The 27,585-nt window shown below is 48.3% G+C and overlaps 1 protein-coding gene across 2 annotated transcripts in view; it reads right to left on the bottom strand.

Moving 5' to 3' along the window:
* SLC30A9 (solute carrier family 30 member 9) overlaps nt 1-27,585 on the bottom strand; it is a 783,215-nt gene that overhangs the window by 576,125 nt on the left and 179,505 nt on the right. For both annotated transcript variants that reach the window (XM_086962700.1, XM_086962699.1), the window contains exon 5: nt 5,842-5,934. In XM_086962700.1, the coding sequence (XP_086818826.1) occupies nt 5,842-5,934 (93 nt within the window). The remainder of the gene's footprint in view (nt 1-5,841; nt 5,935-27,585) is intronic.

Raw genomic sequence — 27,585 nt, forward strand, 5'->3', positions numbered from 1 at the left:
AGTCCTCGGAGGGTAGGGCGTGTGGGGTGATAAAGTCTGTGATGTCTTCACTGAATTGTGCGCGGGGTCCTGGTGGCCTGTAGAGGAGGGTGCCTCTGAGTGTGGTCTTGGGGTCGGTGTGGATCTGGAAGTGAAGGTGTTCGGCGCTAGCGAGGATGGCGTCTGAGCTGGTTGAGATGCGGATGGAGTTCTTGTGGACGATAGCGATGCCTCCTCCTGTTTGCTTGTTGCGGTCTTTTCGGATGATCTTGTAGCCTTCCGGGATGGCTATGGTGATGTCTGGAGCTGATGAGGCGTTCATCCATGTTTCTGTTAGGAAGGCGACGTCCGGAGAAATAGTGTCTAGTAGATTCCAAAGGTCGATGGCGTGTCTGTGGACCGAGCGGGTGTTGAGCAGGATGCATTTTAGGTGGTTGGGGTCAGATCTCTGATTGGTGTTAGTGAACGAGGAGTTGGTCTTGGTGCCGTCAAACTTGCAGGAGTTGCATGTGAAGGGTCCATGGGTGTGTCCAGGGGCGGCTTGGGCGCAGTTGGGGAGTCGACCGGGGTTAAGGGCTAGGAGGGTGGAGGTGGCGTATGTGATGCGGGTGGGGTGGCTGGTACGTGGGCCAGGGGTCTGGCGCTGGGCGCGGTCCAGGCGCGGACGGGCGTAGACGGGCTTAACTTTGGCGCACCTTCGGCGCGACTGGGGCGTGATCGCTGCGCGTAGCTTGTACTGACATAAATGGATAGTGGGGGGGGCGGAGCGAGGGCGGGTCAGCTGGGAGGCGGGAGCGGGGTGGAGCTACGGGCTGGGACGAGGCACAATCACCAAATGGCGGCAGCAAAGCTAAAGTGAAACCATAGTGAGTTTCTGTGGTAAATTATGTAGTTCTATTCAGTGCAGGTCATTCATGATTTCTTTTTAACCCAACATCCACTGATTTATATTAATGGGACTTGGTCTACTGCAAGTCGAATCGTGAGGTAGTATCCGAAGGGAAGCACTTTTCCATGTGAATAACACACGTTGAACAAGATTCAGCAGTTTTAACTAAGAAAGGTTAATGGTTTATTATTTTACTAGATACCTAGAGCATGCACAAATTGACACGTCCAATTTCAATGAGCATTTGTATACATTTATGTAAATATTTGGACTACAAGTATGATAAGTATTTTTATAGCAAACTGATGGACATGTGTGTAAATATTTATGAAGACATGATAATTTTGTATGCACATTTAACCAAGGTTAGGCAGGTTGTAGAATGCTGTGGCTCACACCAAACTCGCTTCTTTGAGTCATGTTCTTTAGGGTTTACAACAAAATGGGTCTTCTGACAATCTTCGATTTGGAAAAAGAACATATGATGGACAAAATGCGGTACAATGTTATACATTCACCCCTGTACAGAGATCTGGGGCTAAATCCATCATTTTATTGCTCCCCATGCGATTCCAGTTTGGACCCAGTCATATGCAAATCAGTCTTCACCCTGCACCCAATGGGAACATTCCAGCCCGATCTGCCAGGCCAGGTCCTCCCTGGATTGGAAACAAGCATCCTAGGACCGGTTTCTGGCTTTCAGCCCACATCACCCAGGATAGCTTGACTACAGTGGCATGGAGAGCACAGGACACACGTCTGGGCATACCCGTCCCACTCGGGGTGACAAATGCAAAAAGAAAAATTGATGGACAGAATGCAGAACAATGTCATACATTCACCCCAGTACAGAGATCTGGGCCTAAATCCATCGTTTTTTGTTCCCCATACAATTCCAGTTTGGACCCAGCCATATGCAAATCATCTTGACCCTGCACTCAATGGGAACAGTCCAGCCCGAACTGCCAGGCCACGTCCTTCCATTTTGTTTACGGAGCACTTTTCACCCTAAGTGGGATGGGTATGCCCAGACATGGGTCCCTTGCTCACTATGCCACTGGATTCAAGCTAGCCTGGCTGATGAAGGGGAATAAAGAAAAACCAAAGGAAATGATGACGGAGCGTTGACAATACAAGCACTCACCCCCAGTCAACTGATCTGGGTTTAATCCATCACTGTTCTTTATCTCACTCTGCCACCCCAGTTCAGACATGGCCATATGCAATTCAGTCTGACCCTGTGCCTCATGGGAACAGTCTAGCCCGAACTGCCAAGCCATGCCTTCCCTGGACCGGAAACAAGCTTCTGAGGACCGGTTTCTGGCATTGCAGCCGTCTTCAGCCCGGCTTGCTGTTTCTGGCATTGCAGCCGTCTTCAGCCCGGCTTGCTTGAATCCAGTGGCAAAGTGACCAAGGGACTCACGTCTCAGAATACCCTGCCAACTTATGGCGAACAAAGAAAAACCAAAGGAAATGATGGACGGAGCGTTGACAATAAAAGCACTCACCCCCACTCAACTGATCTGGGTTTAATCCATCACCTTTCTTTAGCCCACTCTGCCACCCCAGAAGGCATGGCTTGGCAGTTCGGGCTGGACTGTTCCCATGCGGCACGGGGTCAGACTGATTTACATATGGCCATGTCTGAACTGGGGTGGCAGAGTGGGCTAAAGAACCGTGATGGATTAAACCCAGATCAGTTGACTGGGGATAAGTGCTTGTATTGTCAACGCTCCGTCCATCATTTCCTTTGGTTTTTCTTTGTTCGCCATAAGTTGGCAGGGTATGCTTAGACGTGAGTCCCTTGCTCACTTTGCCACTGGATTCAAGCAAGCCGGGCTGAAGATGGCTGAAATGCCAGAAACCGGTCCTCGGTAGCTTGTTTCCGGTCCAGGGAAGGCATGGCTTGGCAGTTCGGGCTGGACTGTTCCCATGAGGCACAGGGTCAGACTGATTTGCATATGGCCATGTCTGAACTGGGGTGGCAGAGTGGGCTAAAGAACGATGATGGATTAAACCCAGATCAGTTGACTGGGGGCGAGTGCTTGTATTGTCAACACTCCGTCCATCATTTCCTTTGGTTTTTCTTTGTTTGCCATAAGTTGGCAGGGTATGCTCAGACGTGAGTCCCTTGCTCACTTTGCCACTGGATTCAAGCAAGCCGGGCTGAAGACGGCTGAAATGCCAGAAACCGGTCCTGGGTAGCTTGTTTCCGCTCCAGGGAAGGCATGGCTTGGCAGTTCAGGCTGGACTGTTCCCATGAGGCGCAGGGTCAGGCTGATTTGCATATGGCCATGTCTGAACTGGGGTGGCAGAGTGGGCTAAAGAACGGTGATGGATTAAACCCAGATCAGTTGACTGGGGGTGAGTGCTTGTATTGTCAACGCTCCGTCCATCATTTCCTTTGTTTTTGTTTTTTGATGAAGGGGAATACCCACAAATGGGTCCCAGGATGCTTGTTTCCAGTCCAGGGTCGACCTGGCTTGGTAGTTCGGTCTGGACTGTTCCCGTGAGGCACAGGGTCAAGACTGATTTGCATATGGCTGGGTCTAAACTGGGGTGGCATGGTGAGCAAAAGAACAATGGATTTAACCCAGATATCTTGACTGGGGGTGAATGTATGATTTATTCGGCATTCCGTCCATCATTTTTTGCATAGTACTATCCTAGATTTGGAGGCAGTTCTTCGCAACTCTGGGCAATTTGGCAACCATCATTCAGACAAAGACATAGTAGCAGTACCCTCTCTTCTGGTGTTCGGCTTAATCACAGAGTCAAAGAGAAAGCGGATACAAAATCCTAGTGTCTGCCCATCTGCTGATTCAGCAAGTATCCATCAGAAGTAACAAAACATAGTATTCATTTAAACAAATGGCATATCCACAGTCAATAGCAACAGGGACCAGGTCACATCACCTTTGTAGGCTTCCTGCCCTGGAGAGGAGGGGTCAGTGTGGGAACAACAATGGCCACTATGGTGTGGCATGCAAAGTCACAGAACAAGCCTTTTAATTATGGTCTAGCTACTGCGCAAATCAAGGGCCTTCTCTACTTAGGGAGCGACACTATGTGTAGAAAGGTAACGTTGCAAGAAAGTTATCTAAGCAAGCTTAATGCAAATTGCTGTCCTGAAACCAAATGCAAGTGAAAACACTACAAAGTCTCAGAGGCACGGGCCATATGGGCCACTTCAAGAATATGGAAGCCTAGAATGGCCTCAAGCCTGAGCTGAGAACCTCAAGCTTTTGCTACACATGTTGTATCGTAGAAAAGGACAATGCTTAGGTAGTACATAATGCCCATGCATAACAAATTCAAGTTCAACCACATCCTCACATGTAAGCGCTAGACGCATTTAAATTAGACTGATTTCTACTGTGGAGGTCGGTAAGCCTCTTCAAACCCTAACTGTTCAGTTCACAAGCAGCAAGTCAAATACGAAGGCTGCAAAGAAAAGGGGCTTCTTTGGTCTATGAATGGCTACTGCATCCTACAGATAAATGCAAAAGCAATGTAGGTCTGCTCCTATACCCCAAGCAGTGTTTAAATGTCAACCAAAAATGTAACCTTTTAATGGGTTTAGCAAGTTCCAACAGCATTTAACTTGGCCTTCTATGCTGAGGGAGCTTCTTAACCAAGAGGCACAAAGTTTTAATCCGCACATTTAGAGTGTCAATCAAAAAAAGAGTGCAGGAAATAGGACGCAAGGTGTTTCAAATATTAATTATTTCCACATATCTACATCACATTTTTTATTCTGAATAATTGGTATGAACAACTTGTTCGATAATTACAGCTGCCCAAAAACAAAAATACCTTTAGTACATTCAAAGTTGTCATTAGCCTCTTCGTAGTCACCCTGTTCAGCCTTCTTCTTGCTGGGTATCTCAATTTGTCTGGATATGATATACAGCGAGCTCGCAAGCACCGTGCAATTTCCACAACTGTTGACACATTTTCGAACCAGTCTATGGATTGTGACTTAAAACAGCTATGCCCTACAGTTTGTTTGAAAGTTATTTGGTGGTCATGGTTGAGTCTTTCCCTGAACCAAGAGCAACTCGTGAATGCAATATGAAATTAAGTTCATCACGAAGGTTTCACATAGTTGACAGTCAATTAATTTGTTCTGTGATTTTAGATATGATGAGCAAAAATTGGCTAATTTAGAATTGTACTGACTCCAAATCAGACAATGGTGTCTTTTGAGAGCCCTCTGTTTCAGGGCATTCAATCTGACTTGTGCCTCGTATATTCAGTGCCTTTTTACACCCTATCACATGTCCAGCTTTTCTGCTCTTTAACAGCTAGACGAGTACATGTCCCAAAATTCTGACAGTGTTAGGATGGGGGGCGGCTCATTTGCCTATCTTGCCTGAAAAACCTAGAATTACCTTTACTCTATTCGAGAAGTCTTGTCACTTCACTTCACAAACCCTTAAAACCGTATATCTTTATCACTAGAAAATCTACTTTTGACATTTCTCTATCCAAGCACCAGGTCATCCAGTACCCAGATAATCATTCGCTCTACAAGCTAAAATCATCATCATGATGAAGGGGCGCCGGTAGCAGACATTTATTCAACAAAATTACTTCAGGTTACAGTTTATTTAGTGTTCCAAAATTTTCTGTACCATGTCTTTCACCACAGTTTGTGGGGTCTAGATGAGTAGATGAATGGAAAAGTTATTTAATGCATTTTATTTTAAGGTTAGAAGAAAAGTTTGAAAGGGTGAAAAGTATGAAAGAGTGTAGATTATCTATGAGGAATGTGCTGCATAGTTGCTCCACGTTATGTGTGACTACATTGGACATTTCTTTCTTTTATACCAACACTTTGCAATAAGGGAGTTTTAAAACTTTGCTCTCCAAGTGTCACACCTGAGGCCACTGGCAGTCATGTCCATGTGTATAATAATAATACTTCACATCACTCAATTCCATTAAATGTATTTTAGGCATAGCCTTACTTCGCTTCCACATCTGATCTCAGGTACACAGTAAATGACTCTGTATCCTCGTGGGGGCTCCTTCTCCTTATTTTTCGCAATTGCTCCAGGTCACTGTTTTAACCAAAACGGAAAAAAAGTATTTCAAAAAGCAATGAATTATAAAATAAATAAACTGGATGCAAATTAGAAGCAAACATGCACATGTCCCTAACAGAGGAGCATTTTTAAGCTTATGTCATTAACTTGAAATTGCCGAATACCTTACCACCAGGTTTTGTCCCCCTTTTAAACTTAAGCACAAGCACTCTTCAAGAGTCAGGTCTTCTCAAATACCTTTCCCATCTCAGATGACCAGTTAAATCGCCAACTAAAATTGCTTATGGAATTTTACAACGCTAAAAGTTAAAATGGCTAGTCATCAAATAAAATAAATGGAATCACGTCAGCTGACAGGACAAGTCCCTAGTTGCAATCTAACCAGAGATTAACTTCGGTCAGGGAGGCCCGATAAGATAACACCCCTGTCGATCTTAGAGTGCACAACAGCTTGAACAAGTTTGAACAAAGGAATTACGCGGATGTGGTTGGCAGCCGAAGGTTAGGAGCTCCACAAGTAAATGGGTTTTTAACTCTCAAACAACCACCTACCTGCAAACACAATGAATCCCTAAGGGAGGTGAGCCATGACTTAACAGTCTGTGCCACCACCAACCGCTCAGGCCCAGTCCAGGAATTATTATTTGGGTGGGCCAAGGGTGCATTTGGGTGGGCCACTGCAGCCTCAATTTGTCACATATATGTCTAGGCAGACCTGCATCATGGCCCTCCTTTATCTCTTCTTACTCTTACAAGGCCCAGTAAAAAGCACACTTTTCCAAATCTCTTTCCAAATATTATCACTCTCAAAAAGTGTTTTTTCCATGTAATGTTCCTTTGATGGGAAGAGGAGGTTTCTATGACGGGGGTATAAGGCAAGTGACACTTCTCGGGCTCCCTCTTTGCGAGCCTTAAGGGAGAATCCCTCTTCATTACTACCTCCACCTGATCCCGGACTCTGCAACGCACTCCCTTACAGGCTTGATTATCCACTATTCCTCTCCAGTGCACCTTATATCACAGATGACCTTGGGCCCCAGCCCCATATCAGGCACCATTGGGCTCCACTTTCATTTTCCCGGTAAAAACATTAGTAAAATCACCTTCAAACTTAAAACATTGAAAATAGCAGTAAATATAATTAGCATGCACTTTAAAGTATGTTCCAAAGTAGCCCTTATGACCAGACTGCTAATTAAATGAACAAAAACAGAAAGGCCATGACAGGGCCAGCTCAGCGCGGATGCGAAAGTCTTTATTGGCGCCACACCAATAACCTCTTTCTCCGTAAATACCTTTACTACCATCTTCCAACAGTGTCCCTCATCCCTCCATAGCCCCCCCCACTATTGACCTCCTCCTCGGATTCCCTCACTGCCACAAGTGTCCCTCATCTCCCCATAGCCCCTCCCCCTTATGACCTCCTCCTCGGATTCCCTCACTGCCACCCTCCGACAGTGCCGCTCATCTCTCTGTAGCCCACCCCCCTCATGACCTCCTCCCCAGACTCCCTCACTACCACCCTCTACCAGTGCCCCTTATCTCTCCCTGGCACCCCCCTCCACCCCATTACCTCTTCCTCGGATTCCCTCACTGCCAACCTCCAACAGTACCCCTCATCTTTATGAAGCCCCTCTCTCATATGCATTTTATTTGTTGTATAGCGCTAGTCATATCAGTATAGTGTGTGTCAGTACTTTACACCACGCACACATTATACAGAGACAATAAATCATACACGTATGTAAATCAGTTTACAGGGAATGTCACATAAGCCAATGAGGATTACAAGGTGTATGAATCACGACATCCATACTGGAGGGCAGTATATTTTAAGAGCGCTTGGTCTGGGGAAACACAAACTTAGGATTTAAAGAGTAGAGTACTCCAATGCTTGGGGGTTGGATTTACTAATAAAAACTTACATCTGCTCAAACGAACTCATTTTAGCAACATTAGAATAATGAAAGACTGGGGAAGTTCTAACTATATCACAAAACAAAAAAAGCGAAGTTCTAACTATACCATTCATGTTTGTATGTAGCTCTTTGATGACAGTTCATTGGTCACTGTCCTATGTTAGGATTGTAACTTCTGAACTGCAAGTAACACAAGGATCTCTGTGACAAAGGCAGTAAACCACAGACCTTCCACATAAAAGTCAGTTAATCTGCATTTAAAAACCGCTAACAGACAAATAATTGCTCTCCAGCAGGAACATTAATCACCAGCGTTATCTGGGCATTTTGTATTGTGTTATTGTTGTCCTGCATCGGCCATGATAATGATAAAAACTGTTTAAATGAAGCACTCACGAAGTATGTGTCCTGCTGGGCCTGTGCAGATTTTAAAAAGAAAAAGAAAACAAGTTACTTACCTGTAACTTTGGTTCCCCAGTATTGGTAACTTTCATAGATTCCCATGCTTTGTATCATCCCCGTCGTCGGAATGGGAGTCTCAGTAACAAAAATAGCATAGCAGTAGATACAAAAGAGGAAGAAAAAGGCCTAGGCCTCACTTCCTTTTGTAGCATATCCGCATCTTTTTGTAAAAGAGACCAAACTAAGTATCAGCCAATCAGAAGAGCCTCACCCCATAAAACCCTCCTGAAGGAACCTCAGAGCCTCATATTTTCGTAGCCATTGTGTAAGAAATGGGTTACTTACCTGTAACTGCAGTTATCCAGTATTGGTATCTTTCATAGATTCACATGCCTGAATCATTCCCCGTCGTCAGGGTGAGAGTACCCGGTATATAAAGAGAGTAATGTCATAAAGTCATATACATAGCAATAGGCCAGAGGCCTCTCATTAGTAACATATCCATGTCCTTTTGTAAAAAGGCCCAAACTTTGGCCAAGAGCCAATCAGATATCACCACCCTTTAGAACCTTCCTGGAAGGAGCCCTAGTCTCTCAGATTTTCGTAAGCACAGTGTTAAGTAGTACCTACTGAGTGAGCCAAGGTGAGCCCTTCCAGGGGAGGTGGGTGGGTTGCATGTGAATCTATGAAAGATACTAATACTGGATAACTGCAGTTACAGGTAAGTAACGCATTTCTTATCCAGTATTATGGGTATCTTTCATAGATTCACATGCCTGAATCAGCACATTTTGTATGGTACAACATGTAAAATCACACGATATAAGAATACCATTTGTGAAATATAACAAGTACCAAAAACAATATAATAGAGAAATGTGCAAGTAGGCAGTAGGAAGGTGGGATGAAGAAAGAAGGCTCACCTCTAGTGAAATAGATGACGGAGCACAGCTTGACCCACCGCTGCATGTTTCATAAGTTCAGAATCCAAGCAGTAGTGCCTGGTGAACGAATGTGGTGTCTTCCACGTCGCCGCTCTGCATATGTCGATAATGGGCACTCCTGCAAAGAGCACCATTGAAGTGGAGACAGCTCTGGTTGAATGAGCTTGAACTTTAGAATGCAGAGGATGACCTGCCTGTTGATGGCAGAAAGTAATGGCTGCAGAGATCCAACGATAAATGCTCTGCTTAGTCAAAGGAAGACCCTTTCTGGGCCTGCTGAAGGCGACAAAAAGTTGGTTGGATTTCCGAAACTGTTCTGTTCGGTGAATGTAGAACTTCAGACAATGCTTGAGGTCTAAAGAGTGGAGAGACCTCTCCGCTGCGGAAAGTGGATTTGGGAAGAAAGTCCGCAAGACTATGGGTTCATTCAGGTGAAAATTAGATGGAACCTTTGAGATTAATTTAAGGTTGGTCTGTAGGATAACTCTGTCCTGTTTGAATTGCAAGAAAGGATCCTGAATAGAGAAGGATTGCAGCTCACTTACAGGCCTTGCTGATGTGAGTGCTAGCAAGAGAGCGGTTTTCCAAGACAGGTATTTGATGTTGGCTCTGTGTATTGGCTCAAAGGGATGTTTCATCAGTTGAGCAAGTACAATGTTTAATTGCCAGGTGGGTGGTAAAGCTCTCACCGGAGGGAATGTCCTGAACAGGCCTTTTAAAAATTGCTTAACCATTTTATCGGACCAGAGGGAAGTACCAGATGACAAACGCCAGAATCGAGATATTATCGCCAGGTGGACCTTAATAGAAGCATGGGCCAATCCTGAGTGCGCCAAATGGAGCAGGTAAGGTAGAATTTGTGCAGGTGTTGATGAAAAGGGGTGTATCTTATTTGCTTTACACCATACACAGAACCTTTTCCGCTTTAGAGAATACGTCTTGTTGGTACTGTCCGCCCGAGCCCTGGCTAAGACTGCCCTGCATTCTTGAGGAATGTCTAGGTTTTGAAACTCTCTGAACTCAGGAGCTAAGCCGACAAGCTGAGAGATGCTGGATCCGGATGCTGGACTTGCTCCTGGTTCATTGTAAGGAGAGTCAGGCAAGGCTTGAATAGAATTGGCGGCTCCAGCGACAGGAGATGAAGCTCTGTAAACCAGTGTTGGCGCGGCCACGCTGGTGCTATTAAGATCAGGGTGCAATGCTCTGCCTTCAGTTTCCGGAGGACCCTGGGAATCAGGGGAAATGGAGGAAATGCGTACGCAAAGATGTTGCACCATCCGATCGAAAATGCATTCCCCAGTGATCCCTTCTGGGGATGCCAGCTTGCGTAATTTTGGCATTTTGCGTTGTGCTGTGTCGCAAACAGACCCAGATGAGGCCTGCCCCATCGGGCGAATACAGAGCTGAGAAGTTGATGATCCAGTTCCCACTCGTGGCACACGGAACGTTGCCTGCTCAGAGTCAGCCAGGACATTTTCCGTCCTTGGGACGTACTCCGCCCGAAGGGAAATGTTGTGCTGAAGAAGCCATTTCCAATTTTTTTTAGATTCTCGAGACAACGACAGAGAGCGTGTTCCCCCTTGTTTGTTCAGATAGTGCATTGTGGTGGTGTTGTCTGTTCTCACAAGCACTGGGGAATTTTTGATCCTGGGCAGGAACGCTTTTAATGCCAGGTAAACTGCCAGTTGCTTCTCTGCAAGGGACCGCTGCCCGTTGATTTGAAGGTCCTGAAGGAACGCCCCCCAACCTTCGAAAGACGCATCTGTAGTTATCACCTGTGGCGAGATTTGAAGTATGAACGAAAGGCCCGCCGTAGATTTTGTGGATGAAGCCACCAGCTCAGAGCCTGGACCATGGTAGGAGTTATCCGGATGACGTCATCGAAGGATCCCCTGCATTGAATCCACAGAGCTGACAGCGCCTCCTGAAGTGGACGCATACGAGGGCGGAAGTGTGTTCGAGGACATCATCCCTAACAAGGACTTGTAGAGGCGCATGGTGATGGACTTTTTGGATTGAATCCGGGCGGCCAAGGTCCTTAGTTTCGCTTGACCTTCCTGTGAAGGGAAAGCCTTTCTCTGAGTAGTATCTAGGACAGCTCCGAGGAAAGTGAGACACTGGGACGGCTGAAGGACTGATTTTTCCTCGTTGAGAGTAAGTCCCAGACCATTAAAGAGCTGAAGACAGGCTTTGGAGGACTTGGTCACGCCTGCAAAAGTAGGTGCCTTGACGAGCCAGTCATCTAAGTACGGGAAGACCTGGTGAAGTTGTTGGCAGAGGTATGCTGCTACTGGAGATAGACATTTGGTAAAAATGCGTGGTGCCGACTTTAGGCCAAAAGGCAATACTCGAAACTGGTAGTGCTTGCCCGCCACCTTGAACCTGAGAAATTGTTTGTGGTTTTTGTGGATTGGTATATGAAAATATGCGTCTTGAAGGTCTAAAGACACCATAAAGTCGTTCGCATTGAGGAGTTGCAGCACCTCCTGGATGGACACCATACGGAATGACTGTTTTTTGAGGTATTGGTTGAGGTTTCTCAAGTCCAATATCGGTCTCCATTTTTTCTCCTTCTTTCGAATTAGGAAGAATCGGGAGTAGAATCCCTTGCCTTTCTGATTCCGGGGGACTCTTTCTATCGCTCCTTTTTTTGAGCATGAGGGAGAGTTCCAATTGCAGCAGTTGCAGATTTTTGTGCCGCATTGGGATTGGCGGCTTTTGAGGAGGAGTTTTCACAAACTCTAGAGAGTGTCCGAATTGAACAGGTTGGAGGACCCACCGATCCATTGTAATATGTCGCCAATTGTGAAGGAAGAATGAAATTCTCCCGCCAACTTTGCAACGTGGAGCGAAACTGGAGACCTGTGGCAGAGAGAAGACATTGCCTTCTGCCTGCGTCCTTCTTTCCCCCTCGTCCGCGAAAGGAAGACTTGTTGTAGGACGACTGATTTTGCTGCTGCTTTTGCTGGTACTGGGGTTTGTATTGTTGGCTTGAGCCGTACGTGGATTTGTACCCCTGATAGGTGCCTCTAAAGGACTGACCTCTTCCTCTGGAGCCCCGAAAGGAAGGATTCTTGAATTGGAGAGTACCTAGAGCTCTTGCGGTATCAGTATCTTTCTTGATACCCTGTAGCATCTCATCGATGTGTTGTCCAAAAAGGAGCTGACCGTCATATGGCATGTCCAATACCTTGGTCTGAATTTCGGGCCGGAAAGATGTTGCCTTAAGCCAACCGTGGCGCCTCAGGACTGCAGCTCCTGCCAGCTGTCGGAACCCCATGGATGCAATATCCATCGCCACATCAATCATCTCCGAAGCGGAACGCTCGCCTTCAAGGAGAATCTTCTTCGCCTCTTCTTTCTGCTCCTCTTGAAGCGAATCCAAGTATGGAGTGATATCTGCCCACATTTGACGGTTTTAACGTCCCAGCAGTGCTAAAGAGTTTGCTGCACGCACCTTTAAGCTGACTTGGACGAAAACCTCGTCCCTATGTTGTCTAGCTTTCGACCCTCCTTATCTGGCGGCGCAGCCAATGCAGCCGAAGGATTCTTTGACCTGCGTTGCGCTGCCTGGGTGATCACAGAGTCTGGCTTTGGATGGCCAATAAGGCAAGCTGGGGCTGTGTCAGGAGCTTTACATTTTTTATCTAGTCTGGGCAGCACTGGAACCAGAGATGAAGGGTTTTGCATTATTTTCTCCCCTTGTTCCCAGATGTAATCAATGATGGGAATGGACCGTAACATCTTTTGGAATGGCTCTTTAAAATCATAAAGGAAGCAATCCTGTGGTGTTGCCGTTACTTTGAGTTTGAAGCGCAACGCCGCCCTCTCTAGGATGCTGTGGAATCCCCCAATGTCTTCCGGGGGTGAATCTGCTTGTGCCTGTATAGGGGATGCTGGACCTGGAATCACATACTCATCCCATTCGTCTTGTGTGTCCTGGAGCTCCCCTTCCTCACGTTGTTGCTCCTCTTCTTCGTCTTCCTCATCAGAGGATGACAGAGGACGAGAGGGAACCGGATCTGGTCGAAGGACGAATGGAGTAGGCCGAGGCCTAGGTGGCGGTGTCACAACTGGTGGTGTCACAACTGGCGGTGTCACCACTGGCGGAAGCGGAGCAGTGGACGGGAACCTCTGTTTGTAGTCCGCAATGAGAAACTGCAGGTCTGTCACTATAGAAGCTGGGAGACACACCATAGGCTGTTGAGGAGGCGGTGGAGGTTGGAATTCCTCCTGGTACACCAAATCATCCTGTCCTTGTTCCTCATAATCTGAGCTTTCGTGAAGTTTTACGCGTAGTTCAGATGGGCTTGTCGCTTGTTGGAACATAGAGCCCTCATCAGAGTCCTCATTATCCAGAATATGAGCAGGGGGGAATGGTTGGACCCTGCTTGGAGAGGTCAACTCCGGCGTAAGAGTACACGTAGTCACCCTGAAGTGCGTATAGGTACACTTCAATGGAGACGATTCTGCCGTCGTCGAACCCGTCGATGGCGTCGATGGGGGAACGTTGACAGTCAACTCAGACTTCGTCGTCGACGGTGCCTTCCTCTATGACGACGACGTAGACGGCAGCGTCGTCGCCGATGGTTGCTTCGTGGGCGGCTTAGTCGACGCTGGTGTCGCCGTCGACTGCTTCATCGACGGTGGTATCGTCATCGACGGTTTCGTCGACATTGGGGTCGCCGTCGACGGGCTCGTCGACGGTCTCGTTGACGCTGGTGTCGACGACGAGGACTTCATCGACGATGAACTTGTCGTCGACGATGGGGCCTTCAACACCGATGATGATTTCGTCGACGATGATGAGGCTTTCGTCGACGTCAATGATTTTGCCGACGACGACGGTTTAGACTTCGTCGACGACGAGGCACTCGTCGACGGTGGAGCCGTCGACGACTTTTTAAAAACAATCAGAGATGGAACAGACATACCCGTCGATGACGAGAATGTAGTAGTCGTCGACGTTGATGTTAAAGAGGACGTCACCGACGTGGAGATAGTGGCTGTCGACATTGTCACAGGCAGAGCTGAAGATGTCACCAAAGGTTTCTTGAAGGCAGGATCTTGTGGAGAAACCTTCACAGCAATAGCCTTAGAACGAACCTCTGAAGACTTGGGCGTCTTCTTTTGAGGTGGCTGTACAGATGGTCCTGGGGATGACATTCTAGGCCTTTTGGGACAAGAGTGTATACTCGTAATGGAACACTCACTCTCACCTGAGGAGACTGGTTGATCCTTGTCCTTGAGTCTCTGAAGCCATATCAGCAGTCGGCCCTCTCTATCCTTGAGAGTTTTGGTTGAAAAAGTACGGCAGACCTTACAATCCTTTGCTGAATGGTCAGGGTATAGACAGTAAAGGCAGTCCTCATGCCGGTCATGCACATGAAGCCTATTTTTGCCACAAGAGGCACAAGGTCTGAAAAGTCCCTTTTTTGGAGTATCAGCCATGGCTAAACGGAAGATTCCTCACAGAATGATAATTCTGAGACAAATATGTGGAAATAAATCCAGAAATACAAAGAAACTGAGCAGAGCTCAGAGGAGACTCCCTTAGCACGACGTGCGGTAGAAAATCTGAGGGACTAGGGCTCCTTCCAGGAAGGTTCTAGAGGGTGGTGATATCTGATTGGCTCTTGGCCAAAGTTTGGGATTTTTACAAAAGGACATGGATATGTTACTAATGAGAGGCCTCTGGCCTACTGCTATGTATATGTCTTTATGACATTACTCTTTTTATATACCGGGTACTCCCACCCCGATGAGGTGGAATGATTCAGACAAGTGAATCTATCAAAGATACCCATAATACTGGATAACAGTAACCACATCTGCTGAAGGCTGAGCTTTCCTCGGGAGGAGGGTGGGCACATGGGAATCTATGAAAGTTACCAATACTGGGGAACCAAAGTTACAGGTAAGTAACTTGTTTTCTTGCCCCAGTATTGGAACTTTCACAGATTCCCATTCTTTGTATCAGAGTAGCTAGCAGTAAACCATAAAGCACATTTTGTGGCACAATCATGTATATATGTATATGAATATCTCAGTATATATACTTTCATAAAAAAATAAGAAATTATACATAAGATAAACTATTAGTACCAACATTAGAAACAAAATGTGCAGAAAAGGATGGAGGGATAGTAAGGAAAGCTCACCAATTAGTGGAAGAGGTTCCTCAGGACTGCTTGGCCCACAGCTTTGTCTTCCTGCGCCAAGGACTACAAGCAGTAATGCTTCGTAAAGGTGTGCACGCTGCTCCAAGTCGCAGCTCTACAAATGTCTCTAATGTGTACTCCTGTGTAGAGAGCTGTAGATGAAGCAACGGATCTTGTGGAGTGTGCTCTGATCCTGCTGTTCAGCGGTTTACCTGCTGCTGAGTGGCAATAAAGAATAGCACTGGAAATCCATCTTGCAATACTTTGCTTTGACAAAGGAATCAATCAATCAATCAATCAATCAAGGCATTTATATAGAGCACTACTCACCCAGAGGGTCTCAAGGCGCTAGGGGAGAGGGGTCCGCTACTGCTCGAACAGCCAGGTCTTGAGTTGTATCCTGAAGGCGAGGTGGTCCTGGGTCTGGCGGAGGTGGGTCGGGAGGGAGTTCCATGTCTTGGCGGCGAGGTAGGAGAAGGACCGTCCCCCTGTGGTGGCTCTTCGGATGCGGGGGACGGTGGTGAGGGCGTGGCCGGTCGATCGAAGCTGGTGTTTGGGAGCGTAGAAGTTGAGGCGGCTGTTGAGGTATCCTGGGCCTTGGTTGTGTAGGGCTTTGTGTGTGTGGGTGAGGAGACGGAAGGTGATTCTCTTGTTGACTGGGAGCCAGTGCAGGTCTCAGGTGTCCGGAGATGTGGCTGCGACGGGGGATGTCCAGAATGAGTCGTGCTGAGGCGTTCTGGATCCGCTGGAGTCTCTTCTGGAGTTTGGCAGTGGTTCTGGCGTAGAGGGAGTTGCCGTAGTCCAGCCGGCTGGTGACGAGGGCCTGGGTGACCGTCTTCCTGGTCTCGGTGGGGATACACCGGAAGATCTTACGTAGCATGCGCAGGATGTTGTAGCACGACGAGGAGACGGCGTTGACTTGTCTGGTCATGGAGAGGGAGGAGTCCAGGATGAAGCCCAGGTTGCGTGCGTAGTCTGTTGGTAGGGGTGCGCTGCCTAGGGCGGGGGGCCACCAGGAGTCGTCCCAGGCGGAGGGTGAGGATCCCAGGATGAGGACTTCCGTCTTGTCCGAGTTCAGTTTCAGGCGACTGTTCTTCATCCATTCGGCTACTTCTTTCATCCCTACGTGGAGGTTGGCTCTGGCGGTGGCGGGGTCGTTGGTGAGGGAGAGGATCAGCTGGGTGTGGTCGGCGTAGGAGATGATGTGGAGGTTGTGCTGGCGTGCGATGTCTGCGAGGGGGCTCATGTAGACGTTGAAGAGGGTTGGACTGAGCGAGGACCCTTGAGGAACGCCGCAGATGACTTCCGTGGCTTCAGATCTGAACGGGGGGAGGCGGACTCTTTGTGTCCTTCCGGCGAGGAAGGAGACGATCCATTCCAGTGCCTTCTCCTGGATTCCGACGTTGCTGAGTCGCTGCACTAGTGTACGGTGGCAGACAGTGTCGAAGGCCGCGGAGAGGTCTAGGAGGATGAGGGCCGCTGTTTCTCCGTTGTCAAGCAGTGCTCGGATGTCATCGGAGGCTGCGATCAGGGCGGTCTCGGTGCTGTGGTTGGCTCGGAAGCCAGACTGCGAGAGGTCGAGGGATCCGTTCGTCTCGAGGAAAGCGGCCAGCTGCTTGTTGACGGTCTTCTCGATGACTTTTGCAGGGAACGGGAGCAGCGAGATGGGGCGGTAGTTCCTGAGGTCGGTGGGGTCGGCTGATGGCTTCTTTAGTAGATTGCTGAGTTCGGCGTGCTTCCAGCTCTCCGGGAAGGTCGCGGTGTCGAAGGAGGTGTTGATGATGTCCCGCAGGTGGGGTGCGATGACAACGTCGGCCTTGTTGAAGACGTGGTGAGGGCAGGGGTCAGTCGGAGGAAGTCCCTTGCGCGGACCACCAAATGCAATGAATAATTGTGAAGACCTCCTAATCCCTTTGGTGCAATCCAAATAAAATTTTAAGCACCGCTGCATATCCAGAGAATGGAGTGACCTCTCAGCTGGAGTGGAAGGGCGAGGAAAAAGATTTGAGAATCACAGGTTCGTTTAAGTGAAAGTCCGAAGGCACTTTAGGTATGAATTTTGGATTAGTTCTTAAGATCACTGTATTCCTTTTGAACTGGAGAAAAGGTTCCCGTATTGTGAGAGCCTGCAATTCCCCAATGCTTCTCGCCGATGTGAGGGCAAGAAGGAGAGTCAATTTCCATGAAAGAAATTTCATGTCCGTTCGATGTATTGGTTCAAAGGGATCTTTCATGAGTTGTTGGAGAACCAAATTCAAATGCCAAGTGGGAGACGGAGGCCTCACTGGGGGAAAGAATCGGAATAAGCCTTTGAGAAATTGTTTAATTATTCTTGAAGACCACAGAGAAGGTCCAGACGCAGAACGTCTGTTGCCAGAGATCGCTGCCAAATGAACCATTATGGATGAATGAGGCAGTCCTGTCTTAGCCAAAGACAAAAGATAAGGCAGAAGTTGATGAGGTTGAGAAGAAAAAGGGTCAATACCTTCCTTCCTGCACCAAATGCAAAATCTCTTCCATTTGAAACAGTCAGTCTTATTCGTGGAAGGAGCTCTAGACTGGGAGAGAACCTCTCTCATTTCATTGGAAATGGGAAGGTTCATGAATTCTCGCTGCTCAGGAGCCATGCCGTCAGGTGCAATGAATCTGTATCCGGATGCCAAATCTGACCGTGGGACATTGTGAGAAGGTCCGGAATCGTCCGCAAAGGAAGAGGAGTGACGAGCAACAAAAGATGGAGTTCCGTGAACCAGAACTGTCTCGGCCAGGTGGGGGCTATCAAGATCATTTTGCATGGTTCCACCTTGATCTTCCTGATCAGCCTCGGGATCATTGGAATGGGGGGGAAAGTGTCGCGTTGCGGTGTATCCGCTGTCCCGAGCGGCCTCTACTCACATGCAGGCATCGGGATCCTCACTTCCGGGCGGAAGTGAAGTCCCAGTCTCGTTCTTTGGGACTTTAAGCACTTCCGGGGCAAACGCTTAAACACTGCGTTTCCCGCCGGCTCTGTGCTTCTGATCCGGTCCTGAACCTGAACGGAGCCCAGAAGACGCTGCGGACTGCTCCCTGTCTTCTGCCCTCGCCGCACTGTAATGCTTGTCTGGGGATTCTACTACGGGACGTGTCCACGCAGGAGCGCTGCTGGTGCCTTTCCATGGCCGTATCTCAGCGCTTGCAGTGAGATTCTACTTTTGTGAGTATCAGCACAGGAGCCCTTTGAGTCCTGGTTCTGGGCCGCGCTACAGCGCTTACCCTTGGCATCCACTTTTGGTTAACCCTGCGCAGGAGTGCTGCTTTTTGTTTGTTCTCTCCACTACACCGCGCTGGAGGCTTTGTTCTTGGTTACCCTTCACCGCGCAGGAGCGCATTGTTTATTTGTATGTTATGAGTGCAGGAGCGCTTGATACTTGGTGGTTAAATACTTTGTTCCCCAATCACCATGCAGGTGCCTCTTGCTTGTACATTGGTTTGCCTTATACCGCGCAGGAGCGCCAAGTACTTGGAGGTTGTGCTTGCTTACCCTTTATCCGCGCAGGAGCGCTTTCCCTTCGTTACTTACAATAGCGCATGGGCGCTTACCTTTGTTCTCCTTTCACTCCTTGGTTACAGAGTCCACATGAGCCATGGTGAGTCTATGGAGCAAGTGCTCCTTCCTGCATGTGATTAGTGATCTACCCTGAAGTGGGAGGTGTGGTATATCCTGATTGGGTCCTTCTTGTCTCCCCAGTTATTGCAAGATCCTTCTCTGCTCCACAACCACCAAGACATCATCATTCCTTTGTTGGCTCCCTTCCCTGGTTCCATCCCATCCCTGCTGGGTGACACTCTCCGCACTGGTCAGATGAGTACAGGGATGGTGGCCCTTGTCTCTGCGGAATCGCTTCACAAGCAAAGGTGAGTCTTGTGGGGCACCCGACAGAAAGGCGTATACAAATGCTCTTGACCAAGCTATTGAAAGCGCATTCCCTAATGACCCTCGATGGTGAAGCCTGCTTGCATAAGACCGGCATTTCTTTTTGGACGGGGTGGCAAACGGATCTATTGAAGGTCTGCCTCACTGTTGGAAAATCTCGTCCAGAACCACTTTATTCAGTTCCCATTCGTGACTGACTGAGGATAGCCTGCTTAGTCTGTCGGCATTTTCGTTTAGGACCCCTGGTAGATGTTCTGCCTGTAGCGATATCCCGTGAAGAATAGCCCCTTCCCAGATTTCCTGAGCTTCCTGAGACAACGGAAGAGATCTGGTCCCCCCTTCCTTGTTTATGTAATGCATGGCCGTAGTGTTGTCCGTTCGGATGAGAACCTCCGAAACACGCAGTCGAGGGAGAAATGCTTGAATAGCCAGCTTGATCGCCCTGAGCTCTAGGAAGTTGATGTGAAGAAGAAGGTGCTGAGGTGACCAATGCCCGCTGACATGAAGATCCTGAAGGACTGCATCCCAGCCGTTCAATGATGCATCCGTTGTCACCACCTGAGGAGATGGATTGCTTACGAAGGATAGACCTTGGGAAAGGTTTTCCTGCTTCGTCCACCACAAGGCAGCTTTTTTTATTGCCGAGGTGATCGTGACCTTGTCGTCAAATGAACCGTGAATTTGCTTCCACTGTTTGTCTATTTGCTCTTGAAGAGGTCGCACTCTTAGTCTGCAGTGAGGAATTGGAGGGATGCATGAGGAGATCACTCCTAGAAGGGATTTGTAACGGCGAACTGAAGATACCTTCTTTTTCTCAAGAACATTGCCATGGTTCGCAGTTTTTCCTGCCTTTCTAAGGATGGGAAAGTCTTGCTGAGATTCGAGTCCAAGATGGCCCCCAAGAAGCGCGCAGTCCTGGACGGAACCAGAGATGATTTCTCCTTGTTGAGAGTCAGACCCAAATTCTGAAATAGGTTTGTACATGCGTTGACTGCTTTTATCTTAGCTTACTGGCCCGAAGAGAAGTGTGCAAATGTTGGATTAAGATTAAAAGTACCCCCCAACCTTCTTAGATTGGGTAAACGCTATCTATACTTCTATTATAAAGGAAGAACTTTGAGGCTTTGAGGCGGGTAAACTCGGGAACCACAGCGCCAATCCACACACCCGATACATCGTTGGAATCCTCAGGGTGTGCAGATGGACATAGGCTATATAAATTTAAAAAATACGTTACATTTAAAAATTTACATTTAAAAAAAAGTAGTCCCTCGAAGTAGCGCCGGCCGCGACCTGCGTGCTGACGTCGTCCAGGAACGCGAGGAGGAGTGGTGGACATGGCGCGGGGGAGGAGCACTGACGAGCGGCACACAAGCAGTGAGCAGCAGCGGACCGGCGGAGCGGCGAGGAGCGGCGGCTGAGCGGCGGACATGGCGCGGGGGAGGAGCACTGACGAGCGGCACACAGGCGGTGAGCAGCAACGGAGCGGCGAGGAGCACTGAACTGAGGAACGGCAGCTGAGGTAAGGCTCCGGGGGACAATGTCGGGGCAGGAGGGGGTCGGGGCACGCGGGGGATGGGGAGTTACAACAAAAAGGCTCCGGGGGACAATGTCAGGGCAGGTGGGGGACCCTCTGGCATAATTGTGCTCAAGCTCCCAACTCCTGCCGGCCGCTCCATACTCTGTGAACTCCTACTCTTATCCCTGCAACCTCTGCTCATCCTCGCCTCCCTGCAAACAGAGCGCCAGAGCCCCACTTACCCAGAAAGCTCCCCAGTGCCTCAGGCGCTGCTGCTGGCCACCACTGCAAAACTGGGCCTCTGGCATAATTGTGTGAGGTAAGCCTCCGGAGGACAATGTCAGGGCAGGCGGGGGTCGGGGCAGCCGGGGGACGGGGAGGACGGGGGCCCGGGCTGATGGCCAATGTCGGGGCAGGCGGGGGTCGGGGAAGCCTGATTGCTCCCGGACAAGGTCGGGACGGGCTGCTAGTCAAATATATAATTAAATTAGATATAGCCACAAGAAAAAAGAACAGTAAGAAGGTTGCCTTTTGGGGACCTTGTATAAGGTGGTTGGAAAATCTTTATATCTAATTGGAGGTAGTCTTCTGTCCAGTGATTATGCCTCTACATGGATATATTCACCACTCAGGTCAGTTCCAGGGGCAACCAGATAGAAATGTGGAACAGACCAATTTGAGAGGTTCTGTGTAAAGTGCAACCCATTAAGATCAACATTTCTCTGCTGGGGCCAGCACGAAGGGGGTCAGCAGAAGAAATTAGGAACTCAGCAATGTACTGGAAAGATCTAATGGCGTATGAGGACAAACATTTTTTTTTAAAATTGAAAGGTATTTATTTGAAGAGACCTTCAAGCTCACAGTATGAAAATGTGTGGGGTGTAAATGTGGTTTTAGGGATGTCAGAGTCTTGGCCAATGAACAGGTATTTAGTTCAAATGAGTAGACTTGGAAATTAGCAACTTTGCTTTATTTTATTTCATTTAGAAGAGTATCTGATGTGCAGGCTTCAGCTATTTCCAATACATTTTATCAACCAGAAGGAGTACTATTTTTAACTGGAGAAGGACAAATAATATGTCACTGGCTGATTAATTAAGAGAAATTACACATGAAAATGAACGCACAAAGGGCCAGATGTACAACCATTCCATTTGCGAGTCACAAACTATGCTTTTTTGCGACTTGTACAGCGAAATATACTAATGTGTCTCAGATACATTTAGCGATTCCCAATGGGGTCGCAAATGACCTACCTCATCAATATTCATGAGGCAGGTCGCAATATGTGACCCATTACAATCACAGGGATGGTTGCCTGCTGAGAACAGCAGACCACCATGTTGGTGTTTGCTTTTTAATTAAACATTTTTTTTTAACTTTTACATTTAAAACAGCCTTTTCCTCATAGATGTTTAATTCTTGGTCAGAAACTCACTGTGACGGCATGGAACTATATGAAAAGTGAACACAATTATGCAGCACTTGTAACACGAATGAGCCAGGTTATCTTTAAGAATACTTAATATTCATCGATGGTTAAAGGGAGAATCCAAGCCGATAAACAGAATGTCAAGAAGGTAGTTATTAACCAAAAATATTTAGCATTCATTTTACTTATCAAAGACAACATCAATGACACTCCATTGCTTCTCAGCTACGTTTGTACTTTATGTTGAGTAAAAACAATATCTAGTTCTCAAGGGGAATCTTCATGTGGTTGTCCACAGATGAGGCTGCTAAAGGGTATCATAGTTAACTTCTTACAAGTCTGAGGAAACTTCAACTTTTTTCCCACCTGAATGATCTGGTTATGGAAAAAGGGTATGGAGTTAAGTAGACATAGATGGGATCCATCTCAGCAAAACTCCCATTATTCTCCCTTCAGGCGTTGCTGTGCAAAGAACGATCTGCACTGCAGACTCCAAGAATGATGCAGTAGGTTTGCCTTCGCAAAGAGCCGCAAATGTAAACAAATATGCTACTTACCAGTATGCATCTGTTCTTGGCATGTAGGGCTGCTGACATTCATATCTGTGCATAGATCGCCGCCTAGTGTTGGGTCCGGATGATTGCACATTGTTGTCCTGGAAGAGTCTTCGAAGTATCACGAGATAGGTGGCTCCTCCCCTGGACTACAGTGCGCATGGGCATCGACTCCATCCTCAGATTGTTTTTAGCTATTGTGGCCAAGATGGAGTGAAACTAAGTGAATGATGACCATGCTAGAAATATATGTGAATTCTGCAGCTGCTACAGGCGCCGAGGAGGAGGGCGGGCGATATGAATGTCAGCAGCCCTACATGCCAAGAACAGATGCATACTGGTAAGTAGCATATTCGGTTCGAGGCATATGGGCTGCTGAATTCCTATCTGTGCATAGAATACATAGCAGTCCCTCCATTAACGGCGGCCGCCCGTGCCAGCTGCAGCAGTTTGGAAAAGTGTTTTGAGAACAGCCTGCCCTACAGCTGCCTGCTGTTTAGAGTGCACATCAACACAATAATGCTTTGTAAATGTGTGTGTGGTAGACCATGTGGCTGCTCTACATATGTCTTCCAAAGGAATATTTCCAGGGAAAGCCATGGAGGCCCCCAACTTTCTGGTGGAGTGGGCCCGTGGTGGAATGGTGAGAGTACGCTTGGCTTTCAGTTAGCAGATCTGAATACATTTAACGATCCACCTGGCTATACCAGCTTTGGAAACGGGGTTACCCTTGTGTTGTGGCGCAAAGGCAACAAAGAGTTGTTTAGTTTTTCTACAATCCTTGGTACTATCATTGTAATACATCAGGGCCCTTTTGACGTCAAGGGTGTGGAGCATGCTCTCCGCCAATGACTCAGGATTTTGGAAGAACACAGGTAATTCAATAGTCTGGTTAATATGGAATTGAGACACTACCTTAGGAAGAAATTTAGGGTTAGTGCTTAGCACCACCCTGTAGAATGAATTTGAATAAATGGCTCTTAGATAGTTAGTGCCTGGAGCTCACTAACTCGTCGCAGCGATGTAATCGCTATAAGGAAAGCCACTTTCCATGTCAAGAATTGAATCTCGCAGGAATGCAGTGGTTCAAAGGGGGGACCCATCAGCCGGGTGAGGACCACATTGAGGTTCCACTCAGGAGCTGGTGGAGTCCGCGGAGGAATGACTCGTTTGAGTCCTTCCAGAAAGGCTTTAATGGCAGGCACCCTGAAGAGTGAGAGGTGCTGCCTGTTCTGGAGATAAGCAGCCATTGCGGATAAATGTATGCGAATGGAAGCATAGGCCAGATTACATTTGTACAGATGTAAAAGATAACAAATGATGTTCTGAATAGATGCATCTAGCGGGTTAATGTCATGGTCTGCACAATAAATGACAAACCGCTTCCACTTTGCCGCATAGCATGCTCTTGTGGTGGGCTTCCTTGCCTCCCGGATGATGTCCATACAGTCAGGAGGTAAGATGAGGTAGCCAAACTCTAAGACCTCAGGAGCCAGATCGCCAGGTTGAGCTGTTGCGGATCTGAATGCTGAATGTCGCCATGGCTCTGCGTCAGAAGGCTGGGTGTGAGGCGTAGCCTCTGATGCGGTACCACGGACAGTTCTAGAAACGTGGTGTACCATGGTTGGCCAGCCCACGTTGGAGCAACCAGGATGAGAGTCATCGAGTGCTGCTTCAGCTTGCGTGCCACCAGCGGTATCAGAGGTGCTGGGGGAAAAGCGTACGCAAATTTGCCTGACCAGTTCATCCATATCGCATTGCCTTGCGACTGTGAGTGTGGAAACCTGGCGGCGAAGCTTTGGCATTTTGCGTTCTCCCTTGTGGCGAACAGGTCTAGCTCTGGATGACCCCACTCTTGGAAGTACGGGTGGAGTACTGATGGATGTATCTCCCACTCGTGCATTTGGTGGCGGTACCTGCTGAGCAGGTCGCCATCTGATTGTCCTTGCCTGGGAGGTGTTCTGCCATGAGGAAGATGTTTCTCTGAATGGCCCACTTCCACATGCTCTGAGCCAGATGAGACAGCTGTGGAGAGTGTGTTCCTCCCTGCTTCTGAATGTAGTACATGGCCGTCATGTTGTCCGTCCGGATCAACACGACTTTGTTGCACAGATGTACTTTGAAGGACTTTAGTGCCATAAAGATTGCCATCAGTTCCAGAACATTGATGTGCATCTTCCGTTGCTGTTGTGTCCATAGCCCCTGCACAGTGTAATGGAGTACATGAGCTCCCGATCCCTGGAGAGAAGCGTCCGTCGTCAGAATGATCTGTGGCACAGGCTCTTGGAACGGTCGTCCCTTGCAAAGGTTTCGTGGATTCCACCAATGCAGAGTTGTATGCCCGACCGCTCACCAACACTAGGTCTTTCAACTGCCCGTGAGCCTGAGTCCACTGACGTGCTAAGCACTCCTGAAGCGGACGCATGTGTAGTCCCGCGTGCGGGACTATGGAGATGCAGGAGGCCATCATGCCTATCAACTGCATGAACACTCGCGCTGAAAGCGAGTGTTGGGGTTTGAATCGTTGTATCAGCGATTGAATGCTGTTGACCCTCACTGAATTTGGCTGTGCTGTGGCTGCCAGAGTGTTTATCGTCGCACCCAGACACTGCCGTATGTGGGCGGGTTGGAGGTGGGACTTTGGGTAATTCATTGAGAATCCCAGATCGTGAGCGGCACACTGCTGGGCTGACTTCGCCTGGATGAGCCAGTCGTCCAGATAAGGGTAGACATGAATGTTCTGTCTCCTTAGGTGCGCCGCCACTGTCGCCAGGCACCTTGTAAACACCCTGGGTGCCGTGGTGACTCCGAAAGGCAAAACCTTGAACTGGTAATGTTGGTTTTGGATGGTGAACCGGAGGTATTTTCTGTGTGACGGGTGCAGCGGAATGTGAAAATACGCATCCTCTAGGTCTAAAGTAGCGAGAAAATCCCCCTGACTGAGCAACGCGAGTACTTGCTGCAGGGTTAGCATATGAAAGTGCTCCGATAGGATGTACTGGTTGAGGGGTCTGAGGTCCAGTATGGGTCTGAGGGACCCGTCCTTTTTTGGTATCAGGAAGTACAGTGAGAAAACTCCTGTGCCTCTTTCTTTCACAGGCACGAGCTCTATTGCCCCCTTTTGCAGCATGACGAGGACCTCCTGCCGCAATAAGTGCGGACATAGGACGGTGTCTTGGGGGTATGTTGGGTGGAGTGGATGTTAACTCCAGACAATAACCATACTGTATAAGCTGAGTGACCCACCTGTCTGTGGTGATGGTTTTCCAGACCGGCAGGAACTGCTGAAGTCTCCCCCGACCGGTGTTGTGTGGTCGGGGGGCAGTGACAAGGCGTCACTGTTTGCTGGTGGCAGAGGATCTGGAGTTGTTGTTTCCACGACCCCTGCCCTTGGCGCTGTTACCACGATATCAACCTCGACTTTGTTTGGTGTATGTGGACTTCGTGTTGCCTTTGTAGTACTGCGTGGTTTGGGAGAGCTGGCCTCTGGAAACGCCTCTAGTGCTTGGGCGACGAAAAGACCCACCCCTGAATTGCTGGGACTGTAAGGCACCCAAGGACTTAGCAGTGTCCGTGTCCTTCTTAATCTTTTCTAAGGTGGTGGCAACCTCTGGGCCAAACAGGTGATCTGGATTTACTGTTTGATTAAGAATGGTGGTCTGTATCTCTGGCTTAAACCCCGAGATTCTCAGCCAGGCATGTCGTCTCAGCATGACACTAGTGTTGACAGCCCTGGCTGCGGTGTCAGCCGCTTCCAGTGCACATTTAATTGAAGCATTCGAGATTAGCTTCCCCTCTTGAATAAGCATCTCAGCTGCCTCCTTGTATTCGTCTGGCAGGTGCTGCAACAGGGTCTCCAGTGTGTCATAGTGTGCCCTGTCATACCTCGCTAGAAGCGCTTGTGTATTGGAAATGCGCCAGATATCGGCCGCTTGTGCTGCCACCCTTTTCCCTGATGCCTCAAACACCTGAGATTCTTTGTCTGGGGGAGGAGCATCACCCGTTGTCTGACAATTAGCCCTTTTCCGGGCATTCTAAACGACAAGAGAGTCCAAAGGCAACTGTCTTTTAATGCAAGTAGGATCAGTAGGCGCTGGTTTATACTTCTTCTCAATCCTAGGGTTTATCACCCTGGCTCTGGTAGGCTCCTTAAAGATCTCCCCAGCATGTTTTAAGACACCCTTTAACATAGGCAGAGTCTTGACAGTTCTCTCTGAGACTGAAAAGGTATCAACAAGAAAATCCACATCAATGGGGTCAGCATGGAGCTGGACGTCGTGGTTTTTAGACGCCCGTTTAATGAGGGCATTGAACGCCGCTGAATCTTCTGTAGGTGATGTCTTTACAGAATAAAGTTGAGTGTCTGGGGCAGAATGAGGATCACCTGGGTCAGCACCAGCAGCCCAGGGTTCATTGGTATCATCAGGGTCTGTGTAGACAGGATAGCTGTACTCATCCTCATCATCGCCCTCCCCAGCGTCCACGTCAGAGTAAGTGGGCGAGACATTATGGGCCTGTGGAGAAAGTGGTTCCACAAGGACAGGAGTCGAAGCAGAGTCCTTCTTTTTCTTTAGAGGAATCTTGTAGGACTCCATCGGTTGTTCCGGGGCAATTTTCCGGTTGTGGAGGGAAAGTCTGCCCGTTTCGGCATCATTAAAATGTTCTTGTTGCTCTTCTACTGAAGATTGCCGATGCTTTAAGGTGGGAACCACCGTCGACGACTTCGGCACCGAGGACACTTTCTCGGGCACGCTGGCGACCACTCTAGGGTGAAAGCCTTCGGTGCCACCTTCGCCGGCAACGTGAAGTGAATGGGCGTCGA

This window comes from Lissotriton vulgaris, chromosome 3_1 (assembly GCF_964263255.1).
Source record: "Lissotriton vulgaris chromosome 3_1, aLisVul1.2, whole genome shotgun sequence".
Taxonomy (NCBI): Eukaryota; Metazoa; Chordata; class Amphibia; order Caudata; family Salamandridae; genus Lissotriton; species Lissotriton vulgaris.